At 42.2% G+C, this 16,990-nt stretch overlaps 1 protein-coding gene across 1 annotated transcript in view; it reads right to left on the bottom strand.

Annotated features, from left to right (window-relative positions):
- Positions 1-247: 247 nt before the first annotated feature.
- The window catches only part of LOC146359889 (microtubule cross-linking factor 3-like), a 42,865-nt gene continuing 26,122 nt past the window's right edge, over positions 248-16,990 (bottom strand). The window contains exons 8-10 of the mRNA XM_084832379.1: positions 9,236-9,416; positions 3,800-3,939; positions 248-2,623 (exon numbers count right to left, since the gene is read on the bottom strand). Of these exons, the coding sequence (XP_084688505.1) occupies positions 9,389-9,416 (28 nt within the window). The 3' untranslated portion in view covers positions 248-2,623; positions 3,800-3,939; positions 9,236-9,388. The remainder of the gene's footprint in view (positions 2,624-3,799; positions 3,940-9,235; positions 9,417-16,990) is intronic.

Raw genomic sequence — 16,990 nt, forward strand, 5'->3', positions numbered from 1 at the left:
GGTTTGGGGTGCAAAAGTTAGTATCCTGAGAATCTCAGCTTTCATTTAAATAAAAACACTCAAGTTTCTAGTCATTTTAGGCTGGAAAAACAGACCTGGAATTTGTGGGCAATGCCTGATAAAATATCTAAAGTTTTTTTGGAGGGGTTGAGGGGGTTGAGTAGGGTTTCTAATGGTTAGGGGGCAAGGCTTCACTCTTTGCCCCTCCCCATGACCAACAGAAGCAGAATAAAATATGACAATTATGCAAATTTGCTTATGTCACATAATTTATACAGGTTGCAGAATTCAGCTCTTGTTGACACTGCGTCACAGAAATTTGGTTTATTTAAAAATCCATCTAGAGCAATATATAGACAGGTCTATTCTCTGGCTCTTATGACAAGACAAAGATGATAGGGTTCACGATCTATATTAACATAACAATTTCCCCAAGAAGATTACAATCACCATACAAGACAACAGAAGTCTAATCTCTTTCTTTCTCTCTTTGCAACCTAATGAAAGAGCAATTAAACGAATATGTATGTGAAAGATTATTTTGAAAGCTTGCCTGACATGCTACCTGTTCTGAGATGGGTCCAGAAGCAAAATCTAAGAGACAAAGGCTGATGTAAGTTCCTAGTAAGCCAGGTGGATGACTGTTCACCCTTGCTCCTATGCAATTCTAAGAGGAATGAAACGTCACAACGAGGAAGAAGGCATGTTTCATGACTCTTAACAAGGCTGCTCAGTAGTATCTATATTTCATTCAAACTGTTGGGAAGGGAAATAAACCAGGCTACACACATCAGCAAACTACCAGCCAATCACATAGAGACAGATGAGGGCAAATACTTCTAATGCCATCAGTCGAGGAACCAAGCCATTCTTTCTTGGTGCGATATTTAAATACTGTATGTCTGGCTTGTGCCAGAATGCAAATAAACTTCATAACTAAGCATCACTGCATGGGAGCAAAATGTGCCACCTGAAATCCAGTAGCAGGCTAAGAAAGAAGATTAGTGGTAAACCATTGTACTTCAACTGTTGCTTATTCTTCCGCTTCTATTTAAAACAAACTAATGCCTTGCCAAACCCAGGCTACTGACTGCAGTCTGGACAATTAGAACAGGAAACACATCTGGATGAAATCCATAAAGTTTGGGAGATGGTTGACACCTGGCAAACCTTTAATATTAACTGTCTATAGTTGGCTACATATCTTGGCTACAATGTTAAAACACAGTATTTTAGGAAAAATGTAAACAAAATGCTTAAACATGGAATGAAACATTTCAAAGACCATGAAGCTATCACTACAAACAGTGTCCATTTCTGAAATTTCTTTCCAGGTCCATGATATGTAGTTCATCGTACTGCATGTCTGGACATCATTACAATGCACATTTCCTCATCGATGTGCTCCATTCCACATCACTGATTGCAGCCGGAAGGGACATCAACATGTAAGCACATGAAGTAAGTTGTAGTAGAAGGCCTGTGTTTCTTGTGAGGTTTAGTTGTGTCCTAAGATGTTGTTTGGGCACGTGTCTTGTTCTTTCCCCTCGGTTCAACACATACTGTTGGTTTTAAACATCTACTGGAGACTAGTCTCTGAACTGTGTACCAGTGAATGGCAGACATAAGCATTTTAAGACAGCTGACCATTTTAGGAATCTCTGTACACTGAAAAAGGCTAATGTAGTTATAAATAATGGATTGTTTAATTCAGAAAAATATGCCTGGCTCATTTTGACCTAGCATTATAAAGTTTTGGGAAGTGAAGAAGGAAAAGGGGAGCATCAAGCATGAATGAGAAATCAATCCATTGCACTAATCTGCTTCTGGTACATATTGTGCAAATGCCTTTTCATTGCTATTATAGTTACAAAAGATGCATGTTAGTTTTTGTATATCAAATACTAGACCTGTGAAACCTGTAAAAGATATTCCAAACATACTTATTGCCAGAGCTATATCTTTTAAAATCTTCAAAATAAATCACAAAAGTGTGTGTGTGTGTGTGTGTGTGTGTGTAGGCATATGTTCTAAATACAGACTGGTATACTTCCTATTCCAACACATGCACCCACCAAAACATGATCATGCATACAGCATTTCTTCCTGCTATTTGCAGGAAAAAGTCAGAATATACAAAATTATACATTATTTAAATTTTAAAAAATGATTGGGGAGATGAATCATATGCATATGCCATTGAAAGGAAAATTTGCCTGTGTGCTATAAAAGTATATACACACAGCAGGAGGGGTATCCTCATCTAAGTGATAAAAACACTGAAGACTGTAAAGATGATCTAAGAATCAAAACCATTTTTTCAGCAAGTCAAAAAATGGGGTTATTGTTGACCAACATATGATTGCATAGAACTGGTTGGGGTCATAGAAAAGAGAGTCCATATGAGGTGTGCAGCTTTCACAACAGCACTGGATCCATTCTTAAGTTTCAACCCACTGAGATCCCCCAACAGAAGTTCAAGACAGTTCATTCAAAGCTGTTCTCCCCACAGCAAGTGGTGTTGACAGGGACCTGGAGGCCATCTGGAGGGTAAGCATCTTTTTGGTGGTCGGTCTGGCCAAGAGAAGCCTTTTCCATTTGACTGCTGAGTTGACTCAGATGCCTACAATACAAACGTGGCTACTTGAGTTAAGAAGTCAGAACAAAACCCCTCAAGAGCATTAATGGAATTTAAAATAGCATAAATTGTATGCTAGCCAGCCTTGTCCCTGTTAAACAGGAGAATGTATTATTACCATTTACATAGTAATGTAAAGATGTAATGACAGAAGAACTCTTGCATGTGTCTAGGAAATATGTGGCATACAAGATACAAAATGTCTTAGAGGCTTTAATTTCAGGAAGAGAAACATGACCCTCTCCCTGCATACAAGCCAAAGTGGAATAGAGTCGACACTTATTCAAGCAGATGGCAGAGTGACCTGGTTATCTGATGATTCTATTACTTACGCAACTCACCTGTCAGCATGCAGTCAGGTTTTAAAATTGGTAAACAAATCTTATTGTATGCTGTCAGAAAGCAGAGTGACAAACAGACCAAACAGCGATTGTCTTGTCAACTTAAATGAAGATTGACTCAACCAATATCTGGCTAGGCACAAAGTTAGAGGTAGGTAAACACTCATCCCACCCCACCCCACCCCACCCCACCCCACCCACATCTGATTGATTATGGAAGGATTTAAATCCGATTGAGCTGGAGGACATTTAGTGAACATCTGAAATTCATCTGACTGTATCTATTCTGAATCGGCAAGACCTCTAGGCTCCATTGCACTTCCAGTTCTCCTTGAAGCCTGTGGTTGCTGAGACCCTGCCCTGTCATCTCCTTTCCCTGAATCGCTAAGGTGAGTGCTAGTGAGGAGGATTTCCAGGGTGCTTCCAGATGAGGCTGTTAATGTGCAATTGCCCTGGGGTGGGGTGGGGTGGGATGTCTTCCAGACATCATCGTCCCTTTGTAATCCTCCTGTTTTCCCACCGCTTCATCAGTCTTTTTCCTCTCTGTTAAGATAACCCATTATGAAAGAAAAGGCAGAACATCTATACAATGCCTTCTAACAGTTAGTGCTAGGATCCCTCTGTCTGGAAGCACACCTGGAAGCTATGAACATATCTAGGAATTATTTAATGTATCTAGCATATCTAGCTGCATTTCCCATAGCTCCTGCCTTTCCTGGATACTGTTTCACAGCAGCAACCAGGGCCTGACGAATGAGGCCCTACTATCTCAGCAGCTCCCAGCAGACCTCCCTGCTGTCCTGCCCCTTCCTAGACTTACCAAGACAGAGGAGATCCTCCCTTCTCTCAGTCTTGCCGCACCTTTGATAAGGATGCAAGAGAGGGCCTTCTCAGTAGCTGCTCCCAGGCTCTGGAACATCCTGCTGAAGGAGGCTAGGTTGGCTCCCTTTCTTTTGTCCTCTGTAGGAAAAGACATTTCTGTTCAAGAAGGCCTTTGGCACGTAAGCTGGTCTGTTGCTGAAGCAGGGTCTATTGAGTTGGGTGCTGTTTTTATTTCTTTTGTTGTTGTGTTTTTTAATTATGATTTAATCTGGTTTTATAATTGCTTTACCTAACTTTATTTTAATCTTGGCCTTTTTTTTTTTAACTGTTAGCTGCCTTGAGCACCATTTTTTTGGTGGAAAAGCAGAGTATAAATCAAATAAATAATAGCTAAATAATAAATCCTGGAAACTGCTGCAGGCTGAAACTGACCCATTTTGGATTAATCCAGGGTATGAGAAGATCTGAAATGGATCTGGGGGTGGGTTCAAGATATACAGGGCCTTAAATTTACGATTTTTCAGGTTGTGTCCCATTAGTATTCACAAAGGCAAACCTTAAGTTTATTGAACTTATTACTTCCTCTTCATTTTTGCAACTTTATGGTCAATCTGCTGGGACAACTGCCTGAGCTGGGAGCAGGAGGCACTGCATTTCAGTGGTTTTGCTGCTACTTGGAGGGTCAGCTTCAGAAGGTGGTGCTTGGGGAACACTGCTTGGCCCTGTGGATTCTCCAATATGGGGTTCCACAGAGGTCAGTTTTCTCCCCCATGCTGTTCAACATCTACATGAATCCACTGAATGCGGTCATCTGGAGTTTTGGAGTGCGTTGTCATCAGTATGCTGATGACATGCCCCTCTACTTCTCCTTTTCATCTTCAGGATGTGCTGAATCAGTGCCTGGCTGCGACAATGGACTGGATCAGGGCTAATAAACTGAAGCTCAATCCAGACAAGACTGAGATGCTGTTGGTGGGTGGTTATGCTGACCAGATGGAGGGTGTTCAACCTGTTCTGGATGGGGTTGCACTCCCCCCAAAGGAGCAGGTCCATAGCTTGGGAGGTCCAAAGATGGTCCTCCTGGAACCATCTTTGTCACTTGAGGCTCAGGTGGCCTCAGTGACATGGAGTGCCTTCTACTAACTTTGGTTGGTGGCCCAGCTACGCCCCTATCTGGACAGGGATAACCTGGCTTCAGTTTACCAGTCTATGCTCTGGTAACTTCCAAGTTAGATTACTGAAATGTGCTCTACATGGAGCTGCCTTTGGAGACGGTTCAGAAGCTGCAGTTTGTGCAAAATGCAGCAGCCAGACTCATAATGGGGACCAGAAGGACCGCACATATAAGACTGACTCTGGCCCACTTGCACTGGCAGCCTATATGCTTCTGAGCTCAATTCAAGGTGCTGGTTTTAACGTATAAAGCCCTACACGGCTTGGACCGCAATACCTGACAGCATGCCTCTCCCGAAATAAACTGACCTGTATACTACGCTCTGCATCTAAGGTCCTCCTCCGGGTGCATCCTCCGAGGGAAGCTCGGAAGGTGGCGAGGGAGAGGGTCTTCTTGGTGGTGGCCCTCCATCTGTGGAACGAGCTCCCCAATAAGGTCTGCCTGGCACCAACATTATTATGTTTTTGGTGCCAGGTTAATGTCACAAATCCCTTGGCCCTCTCTATCCTTAAGCACCCACACACACGCACAAACAGAGAGGCTTCAGTCTCACACCTTTTAATTCATTATTCATTACAGATGCAAACCCTTGAAGACTCTCTGGCTACAAACGAATGCCTCCAGGGGATTCAAATGGGATCACCAAAAGTTGCCCACAGTTTGAAAGGGAGGCTTGCTGGCTAGGCTAACTCAGGGAGGGAGGTCCTGCGCCTCACGTGATGCTTCCCTGCGTAGCCTCTCACGCATCGCTAACCGGGTCTGAGCTCCGCCCCTGACATTTCCCTCTTAGCTCTGCACCGCCGCCTCATGTCTCTTAGGTCACAGTCCCCAATCCCCTTCTCCTCCTGACTGCTGCTTCTCACAGAGGGGGGCAAGGAGGAAGCTTAATGCCCAGCCATCTGGCCGTTGGTAACCTGAGAAGCATGCCTACCCATATCTGAACTGGCTTGTGAAAATGCCTCCCCCAGTTCTGGCTGCTCCTCTTCTGAATCTGAGCTGCTAACTATCTCCCTGGGCTCAGAATCAATCCTGGCAGTTAAGACCAATCTCTTTTCCCAGGCATTTGGCAGCACATGATGAGTTTTAATCAGTCCTGGATGTGTCTTTAGTTATGACTGGCAGTTCAAAGTTGTTTTTAGTTATATGTTGTTTGTGTATATTGTCTGTGTGCTTTTATGTAAATAGCTTTCAAACTTTGTATATTGTATTTTAATGTTTTAACTTCTGTAAACTGCCCACAGAGCTTCAGCTATGGGGCGGTATAGAAATGTAAATAACAACAACAACAACAACCTCTCACTTGTTGCAAACGTGAAGTACATAACCAAAATGAGAATTACATAGTTCAGTTCTATTTACATTACTACGTATTTCTACAGATCTCACTTGAGGAACTAACTATTGCAAGGCTTTAAGGGGCATCTGACACTGGCTTTATTTAAGCTCTTTAGGATTATGATATCATGCAACACAATACTTGTACAGAGTACTATGCCAGGAAGGGAATGCCAGGGGGAGATGTTTCAGACAGGGGGAAAGAGAGGGGCAGAGTACATCCATTCACAGGCTGGCTCCCAATTTACAGACCATGGAGTCAGTGATATGTCTACATCAGGCCACAGAAAAGAAGAGTCTGGAGAAGCATGCTTTGGTTGACAAGTATTCAAGGGGAGATATTTTGGGTACAGAAGGTAGGGTAATGTTCACATCTGTGTATCTGTAGTTAGTGTGTATTCACACACCCTACTCAGTTCACCTCAGGCCAAGTTGATCTGATCATGTTACTTTCCAGCTGACTCAGAGTAGACTCATATAAGATGAACAGATTAACAGCAGCCATTAAACAGCCACTTACAATGTACTGAACATGTTACAGATTGAAGCCTGGGTTATCCTCACCCTCAGTGAAACATCCATTACTAGTTTACTTACAAGATTGAGATCCAGAGTGTAATTCTTGGTTGTTTTCTTGGACAGTGTTTCTTTGTAATTCTCAAGGACCAGATTATCCTCTATGAAAATGAGATTTATATGTTTCCCATGTCCTTGCTTTCCTTTCTGCCTTGATGGGCAAACTGTCTTTGTCTAGAGAACAACAGTTCAGTCCTGGTATGTCCATTCTGAAGTGGGGGAATGTACAAACTACTGCTGTGCCTTGCTGTGAATTGCCTTATTCTTAAAGGCATTCATATTACTCTCATGCATTAATTTTACTTCCTGATAAAGCTGAAAAGGAAACAAAAAAACCCCACTCTGCTAGACTATAGTAATCTTACAAGCCCTATGAAGAAAAAAAATGTTTTTCACTTTGAGCTTGTGCCATCAGACTCAAAGTTTGGAATCACTGGACAGCTGAGCAATTTGGAACTTATTTTTAGCAAGTGCTACCAAGCCAATAGTTACAGCATTGTTTCTTTTCGTGAAATATATAAAAAGCACTACAATTCCTAAAATTCTGGCTGTGTTTTGAACATACAGCATATGAATGTGTGGCTGCTGCATACTGAAAGTATTTCCACTGCATCCCTAACACTGGACCACACTAGCCCTCATATGAAGCTTCTCCTAGTTGGGTCAGAAGAACTGCCATGATTACACAGTCCACTACAATAGGACTCAAAAAAATGGTAATAGAATATTAAGCCAATGGCAGAATACATATAGATCCTATACTGTACTTTAGGATTTGGAAAGTATTCAGCCAGATTGCAATACATCTCAAGCAGAGCACTAGTGTGGCCAAGCAGTTAGAGAACTGGCTTGGACCCAGAACACCTGGATCAAAGTTCCTCTTCTTAAAATTCATTCTGTCACAGGTCACATGAGCCTCAGCTCCTCCTCTATAGCATGGGAACAACAGGAACTTTATTGACATGGTTGCTGCAAGGATAATCACAGTAAAGACTGTAAAGCACTTTCCATATTATTCAATTTAAAGTACAAGCAGCTTGAGCAAAGTATTCTATGCCCAGAAGTACCTGCAGCCCAATGATAGCACTTAGTGAAACACATCCAGGATGGCCCAAACAAGCAAGATCCTAACTTTGCCAAGAGTATATTCTTTCTTTTCCTCCATGCTTCCTTTGTTTGCTCAAATTGCTTATTATGGATCTGTCCTGTTTTCTTGTTAATTGCTCCCATGGATACTGAAGTTGAAAGTTTGGTATTTACACACATAGAAATGGGTTATCGTTTAACTTTATCCGAAATGCTCAAGCTGGTATTATGGTGGATAAATTCCTTAGAGAACCTCAGATTCTCCCTTATCTCTTCCTCTCTTCTCAAATGATCTTCTTTTCCTCCCTGGAAGACTAGAATTAATTTTCTTTCTCTTGTATTATTTGTACACATATGGCCAAGGCAAAGATGCTGGTGTGTGTGTGTGTGTGTGTGTGTGTGTGTGAGAGAGAGAGAGAGAGAGAGAGAGAGAATTCTACTATCATCCACAGTGAGACATGGTTTTCATTTGCCTTGAAGAAAAGTAGGTTGTCTGTTCTTTTCCTGCACTGACACTTTTTGGCATGTCCTAGACAATGTCAGAAGCGCAATACTGAAGTAATGTTACACAAACAATCAATGTCATCTGCATCACATGTACTTTCCTCTCCCTCCATTCTCTGAAACAAAGTAGTTTTCCTTTTTAAAAAAATGTTGCGTACCGTTATGCTTTCTTTTTATCCCAATCTCAAATGCACATACAAGTCCAAATAGCTTGAAATAAATAATAACTTTCTGAGGTATAAAAAGCAGGTACTAAAAACAACAGGCAGTGACATCAGCCAAGAAGGTGTTATATTTTAATGGAGATGAACAAAAGTAGATGCAGAATGCAGCTCTTGGACAGGCAAACTCTTTTTTGATTTACAAGCAACACAATTGTTCAACTACCCCAGATTTTGAGTACACCCTACAGAAGTGTTAGTTTGGATCACAACAGCAGCACGTTTCTGTGCTGTTGTGTGTACACATCCAAGACACACTCATGCTGAGAAAATTAAAAGTCAAACGTATGAAAAATGTGCTGTCAGCAATCGCCATCATTGTTTAGGAAAATCTCACTGAGCCTTCCCTTAAATAATCCATTTCTTGCTAAGATGATTACTGGCCTACATTCAAATCAGGAGAAAAACTAGACAGATGTTCAAATAAGCCTTTGAAAACAACATTTAAGCCCATCTCATTTTGAAAATATTCTCACTGACTTCAAATGAGGATAAAGTGACAACAAAGTTTAAAATGAAAAATGAACTGTAAACCTACCTTTTGTAGAAAAGAATGCCTTCAAAAGTATTTCAGTCCAAATGTAACCTGAAAGCAGTGAGGTGGGGAAAGGGCTTCCAGTTCTGAAAATACTGATCCTTCAAAGAAAGGAAAGTAATCGACTTCTTTACCAGGACAGCCCTTGGAATCCTATTAGATTAACTTTGCAACTTTTCGCAAGCTGGAATGGAAAAACAGTTCCATTTAGCAGCACGCCAGCTGCTGGTTCCCATGTGACATCAGCACACAGAGGATAAAGTCTCCTCCGGTTTCCAGACCTGTAACTTTATATCTTCTCAAATTTTATGTAAACAACTTTATGTACAGGATATTTTAGGTTGTATTGTAGAACCTAGTTTTAAACCTTGCCAAAGCAGCCTGTGTAAATACTAGAGCTTTGACAACAGCCAGTTTTAGATTTCTTTAACAAAAGACAGTTGGATTTTTCTAAAGTATAATTCTTTTGCTGGAGCATGTATGTATTATTTTCTGGAGTACTGTCATGGTAGGAACCTTCCTCCAAAACTGATTTTGTCCATCTGTCTGTCTTTCAAAGTAAGAATGGAAGGCATTTTCAATGACAGCTCTGAGGCGCCAAAAAACATCTTTCATCATCATAGCACAAGTCTGAATAATTTCAGAAAGTGTTGTGAAACATCTTAGGAATATACTGGTCAAGGATAGGAATGAAGATTTTTAATTTAAAAAAACCTTTTGCCATGACACCTTTCCACATCAACATCTGCTGAGGAAGCCTATTTATCTGCTCTGGAATCCCTGAGCATTACAGAGCATTCTAGAACATATTCCAGGGTGCCCACTCAGTTCACGTGGAGTCATGGTGGGGCCTGTTAGAGCTCACTACTGCACTGTCTGAACTGTGTGTTGCAATCTTTTGACAAGCATGCCTGCAATGACTAATATTTTCATCAAAGAACCCCTGACAAGTGTTTGAGAATCCCAGGGTTACCTGGAGTACAGTGTGAAAAACAGTAATTCTAACCTGCGTTTCAGCATGTTTTATATTTTATCTGCCCTGAGACAAATAAATTGGTCATTCCAACAGACAACGGCCTATCTAGTCCAGCATTCTGTTCTAACAGTGGCCAACCAGATGCCTATGGAGACGCCCATAAGCAGGCCATGAGCACAATGGCACCTCCCGCTCATGTTCCCCAGCGACTGTATTGAGAGATATAGCAAATATATAACTGTCATGACCAGCAGCCCTGATGGCAACATATACCCATCATGATTAGTAACCATGGAGTGCCGTATCCTCCATGAGTTTATCTAATCCCTTTAAAAGCCTTCCAAATTGGTGGCCATCCCTACCACTTGAGGTAGAGCATTTGGTAGTTTAATTACGCACCATGTAAAGAAGTACCTCCTTCATCTGCCCTGAACCTATCATCATTCAGCTTCATTGGATGACCATTGGTTCTAGTATTATGAGAAAGAAAAACTTCTCTCTATCCAACTCCACACCATGTCTAATTGTATGCACCTCTATCATGTTTCCTCCTACTTTTTTCCACATTAAAGAACCCCAAGTGCTGGAGCCTTTCCTCAGAATACTGACTGACTACTGGGATGATGGGGAGGCATAGAAGGGAGTGGCTGGAACCAAAGAGTGGCTGGAACCAAAGAGTGGCTGGAACCAAAGAGCGGAGCCACAAAATGGAGTGGCTGGAACCCTGAACTCAAGCACTCTGCACTGCATTATTTTGTTTCTATTATTTGATGGGCATCTCAGCAGCATCCTAATGGAAATGGATGACTTTCATTTTCGCTTATGCTTATTTTTAGCACCCACAACATCATTTGCTTGTAAACATTTTGTATCTACATATAAAATCCAGCCCATTTTGTTTCCTCTCGTCATATCTGCAGCATAAAGTGAATCCAGTCATTCCCAGACATGCAAAGGAAACAGTGTGATGTTCTTGAAACTCTGCACATGCTGTAAACAACTCCTTAAGGTCCTCTATAGTTCATCTTTCTTTTCTTTACTATGACACATTTAGGCATTGTTTCTGGCAAATTTTCTATTTTCCTATGGTTGGGTATATCTCTGCTTCACAGTGGCACCTGAGTCTTCCGCTCTGATGCCAAAGCATTGACAACGTTTGTCATCAGATCTTTGTTGTATTGTATCTATAATCATGAGCTCTAGACACAAGTGTTTTCAGAGGAAAGAAACATCCCTTTCCTTGAAAGAGAGCCTTCAAGCTGCAGTTTAATTTACAAACCATTTCATTGGTGCATTTCATATTCTTAAGCTGCCCAGTGTTGTTATTTTGAGAGTGGAGTAGGACCCCAAATTTACAGGAGTAAGCAAGAGTGAACGGAGCTACCTGTTGTTGTTTCTTTATTCTGATGGCATCTTCATGTACTGCATGTGTCTGGCCCATTCACATAGAAAGCAAGGGTGGGAATTTAATCTTGACAACAAGAGGTGTGCACAGGTGAGCTGACTGGGGAGAGTGTGCCTGCTGGGAGGGAGTGTGACAAAATATGGCAGGTGAAGAGGGAGGGCTCAGTTCCCTTCAGTCATACATTCCCTTTGCTGTAAAAGCAGTATCTTGCTACCCCCCACCCCACTCCTGCTTTATAAGTGATCGGAGCAGACACTTGAACAAACAAGACTATCCCCTTCACTTTAATTTGGCCCTTACTTTCAAAGATGGTATTAAAGGAGATGCTCTCAGACCATAACCTGGGTTCTGCAAAATACAAAGTGCAACCGACATCAGCCCAGGGCCTTGGGTTCGCACATGGTCCAGGACAACTGTGCTGGTTGTCTCTCCCTAAAACCACCCATGAAGATCTGTAATGACAATAGTTGCTGAGTAATCTTGCACTATCATAAAATTACAACATTTCAAGTAAATCTGACATTTCATGTTTGCAAGTGCAGAATCCACCCTTCTGTGCTTAATGGGATCTTTATTAAGGGGAAAAATACATAGAATTACTATCTCACTGCCAGCACAGGTCTATCAATAACTTTTGAAATGTATGGGCTTGAGTCAGTGACTCTTAAACTGACTTTTTCCTCAAGGGAATGATAAAAAATACACCAAAAAATCAATCTAGTTCTAAGAATTTATATGACAAGTTTGGATGGAAGGGATTAATTTACTTTTTTACTGCAACGAGGCTGAGGGGGAATACTGCAAAGCAATCTTGCTAAATTTAAAAAAAATGGAAGAAAATATTAAAGGCGCTGTTTCTCAGTGATCTAGCTGATGCCAAGGCAAGTGGCCACACCTTAAGTAAATGCAGAAACTAGATATGCTCCACAGAAAAATGCAGTGAGTGACCTCGATCACTTGTGCATATATAAAGGGTCTCTGCAGTAGGGTGTCTAGGTGCTAAGGAGGACAAAGCTCCTGTACCTTTAGTACTTGTGTAGAATAAAAAAAGTGCAACTGGTGCTGAAAGAAAACCCAAACCTGCTGAAATTCCAACCCTATTTGGACGTTCCCCCACATGTGATTAACCATTACATGAGGAAGAGTGGGGCCTGCCCGCTGACTCCACTCCTGCTGTTGCTTCCCTGTTGCCCCACCTTCCATTTTCCATGCATTGAGGCCACATCTGCAGAGGCAAGCGCATAGGCTCCCCCCCCCCACTCCGGTGATGTGAAACTGCATGAACACGGTTCTACATCATGAGGGGGCCTATCTGAGTGGAACCTGCACCCCTCCACAGACACGCCCCCAGCGCATGTGGCCAGGAGCACGCACAGCAGCAGGGTCGGCGTCACTCTCCCCTTCATGCTATTGTTAATGTTTTGAAATAGTTCTGCAGAGGAGCGGAACCCTTTTCAGGCATTTTCCCTCATGTGATGGTTAATCCTCTCATCCACAGTTAAGCAACAGCAGGAGTAGAGTAGACACGGCCCAATGCTCCCGTTCATATGATTATTAATGCTATAGTTAATCACATAACGTGAAATGCCCTAAACTGGGCTTCCCTCTGCTACAGAACTATCCAAGGCAGTCACTTTACTCTGCAGCCTTGGGATTACTCTACCTTGATTTTCTACAGAATGTCTCCTTTAAGAGAATGGGTAAATGGGTAATGGCATAACCTCAGGGATACCAATCATATATGAGCAAGATTATACAAGCAAAGTCTCCAGTATTCCATGGACATTTGTCCAGTATTCCATGGACAAAGTCTCCAGTATTCCATGGGCAAGGTGCAGGAGCATGTGGTAGCTTCTCAGCTCCAGGGATATCTGGATGAAACAGATTATCTAGATCCATTTCAATCTGGTGTCAGGCCTGATTATGGGACAGAAACTGCTTTGGTCACTTTGGGGGACAATCTATGCCGGGAACTAGACAGGGGAAATGTATGCCTGTGAGTTCTGCTGAACCTTTTGGTAGCTTTCAATACCATCGACCATGGTATCCTTCTAAGATGTCTGTCTGAGGTGGGATTGGGAGGAACTGTTATACAATGGCTCCAGTCCTTCTTGGAGGGGCAGTCTCAGAAAGGGGAGAGTTCCTGTGTGACACCATGGCCATTAGTCTGTGGGGTCCCTCAGGGTTCCATCTTATCCCCCATGTATTTAACATATACATGAAACTGCTGGGAGAGACTGTCCAGAGCTTTGGGGTTCAGTGCCACCAGCATGCTGATGACACCCAACTCTATCTCTCCTTTCCATCTAAATCTAAGGAAGCTGTTCTGGTTCTAAATCAGTGCCTGAGATGTCAGTAATGGACTGGATGAGAGCAAACAAATTGAAGCTTAATCCAGACAGGACAGAGGTACTTTTGGACAGTCAGGAATAGGAATTCAACCTGTGCTGGATGGGGTTACACTCCCCCTGAAGACTCAGGCTCGTAGTTCAGGTGTAGTCTTGGACTCAGCATTGAACTGGATACCCAGGTCTTGGTGGTGGTCAGAAGTGTGTTTGCACAACTGAGGCTAGTGTGCCAGCTGTGCTTCTTCCTAAAGATGTCTGATCTGGTAATGCATGCCTTGGTTCCACCCCATTTGGACAACTGTAACATGCTCTACATGGGACTGCCCTTGAAAATTGTTCAGAAACTTCAGCTGGTCCAGAATGCTGTCGCCAGACAGCTGACCGGGGCCAGTTACAGGGAGCATGTGACTCCCTTGTTACAGCAGCTTCACTGGCTACCAGTTTGTTTCCAGGCAAAATTCGAAGTGCTGGTTATAGCCTATAAAGCCCCATATGGCTTGGGAGCAGGCTACTTCTCCCATTCGCGCCTACCCGGTTCTTAGGATATTCTGGAGAGGCTCTTCTTTTGAGAACACTGCTTTCATAGGTATGTTTGGTGGTGACATGAGAGAGGGCCTTTTCGCTGGAACTCTTATTCCTGCATTGAGCAGGGGGTTGGACTCAATGCCCTTGTAGGCCTCTTACAACCCTACTATTCTATGATTCTATGATTCTCTCCCAAGAGAGACTAGGTTCACTCTGCTGTCCTTTCACCGTCAGGCAAAGACTGCTTTATTCAAGAAGGCCTTTGGCCTGTAAGTGGGTCTGTTGAGTTGGATGCTGTTTTTTTAATTTTTTATTCTGTAATTGTTATGTGTTTATTGTATTGTAATGTATTGTTTTACTGTTCTAATCAATTTTAATTGTGTCTGTAAGCTGCCTTAAGTGCCATTTTTTGTTAGAAAGGCAGAGTACAAATCAAATCAATAAAGAAATTATGGCACCATTAAATGTAATTCCTTTTAGGGATGCAATCCTATACACACTTACTTGGAAGCATCTGACCCTGAATTCAGTGGGATTTACTTCTGAGTAACCATCTACATTCAAGGCTATTTACTAAACATACTTCTGAGTCTCAGCCATATTAAAAAATTCACAAATTTCCTAACTATCCACACTCATTTCTGTCTCTGTGGTACTCCCTATAATAAAGGTAAGCCCACATTTGCATAGATTAATCATGTGTTTATTAGCAAGGTATCTCTGGATACCATAACAATGAGACCTGATTCATAGTATGCAGTATCCAGAAACATACTAGTAAAAATAGGCATGCTTTACCTTTGTAAACATGTACCTGTATGTATGGTGGGGGAGTACTTCATAGACTGGAATAAACCAAAATGAATATGTGAAATCATCATCCTAGTAGAGAATGTCTTGTGTCTCAATACATTCATTCTTGTATATGTGGCGTATTACATTTAATACATTCAACACATTGTCACCTAAACATTTAAGTATAGATCTACACAAAATAGTCTGTCCTAAGTATGTTGTCTGTCCAGTAATGGGCTGCCAATAAAGTATGGTACTTCACAGGCAACCAAACATAGCTGCTATGTAAAACAACACAAAACATTTTTGTAATGAAGAGTCTGTAGTAAAAAACAACAACAAGCCATTTGGTATTTTTAAAAATCCAACATGTACATATTCTTTTACAATATTTATAACAGTTTATCTCTGCTACATTTACAACTTATTAGAGATTGGAAAGAAGTGCAAATTCCCACCCTTCCTTATTGCAAATTATTTTCTACAATACATGCACACTGGTTGTTGGGTCTGAATGTGCTAACCCACCAACACTGTCCCAACAAAGAGGTGTTTATGGCCTAACCACCCCATGGGTTCTATCCAATGTTATTCCTACTTAGAGTAGATCCATTAAAATGAATGGGACTTAAATTAGTCACAACTAACTTAAGCAACATTCATTTCATGGGGCCTACTCTAAGAAGGACTAACTTTGGATATAACCCTATAGGGCATTACTGCAAATTCTATACAAAGCTGCAATTCCATAGATCTCTACTGGAGAGCTAGGTACAAATCTTACAAATAGGGACAAGAACCCTGAACATAGCACCCCTATCTCCATGGGGGCAAGCAGTATGGCACCCTGGCTAAATCATTAAACTTGTTCTGCAGACACAAGGAAGTTAAAAAAATCCCCAGTTCAAAACATACTTTTCTGAGTGTTCACAAATCTTTCTACGAAAAGATGCAACAATCCCTACTTGAACAGTACATGCCCCTTCCCCCCATGTCCGGCTTGCCTGGCCATGGGGAGGATTTTGCGGGGGGGGGGGGAGAGACGAGGGGAATGCGACTGGGCACCACTGTGGAGGGGAGGGGAGGGGCCTACAGGATGTTGTAGGCCCTTCCACCTCTTCGAAGCACGGCTCCCTCCCTCCTGCCCTGGATGCAGTGTGGGTTTTCGGTGGTGATCCTTTTGGGGGCCAAGTAGGAAATTTGGCTCATAGTCTGGTTGCCCTGGGCTATGTGTCGTTTGCCTATTTCACACTGTAAGTAGGGTACAGGAGTTTATTAGGTTGTTGTGGTTTTATTTAATTACTCGAGTTATTTGGGCACATTTAAATAGGCAGGTATGTGCAGGCACCTTGGTGGGTTTTAGGGTTGGTGAGCATTCGGAGGCACCGTTTCAGATGACTGGTAAGGCCTGAGGCTACCAGCAAAGGGTTTTGCAGCCCCAGTTGGGAGACAGGGATTACCTTTGAGGCCAACTCCTCTCATCCACTATGAGTTTTGTGGCTTGAGGTGAGGTGACAGGGGAAGGCCTCCTGACCTAAAATTGGGGGTGAATGTCTCGCCCAATACTACGCCAGGTTACTCTGGCTTTGAGAAGGTGCCCACTTAGTTCCCCATTCGCAGATCAAAGAATTTCAATAAATGTGGCCCAGACTGTATTCCAAATACTTGTGTCTCATCTCTTTATTCCCTTCTCCTTACACCCGCAAGCA

This window comes from Heloderma suspectum, chromosome 1 (genome assembly GCF_057233095.1).
Source record: "Heloderma suspectum isolate Gila_16-S chromosome 1, 16-S_ref, whole genome shotgun sequence".
NCBI classification, from domain to species: domain Eukaryota; kingdom Metazoa; phylum Chordata; class Lepidosauria; order Squamata; family Helodermatidae; genus Heloderma; species Heloderma suspectum.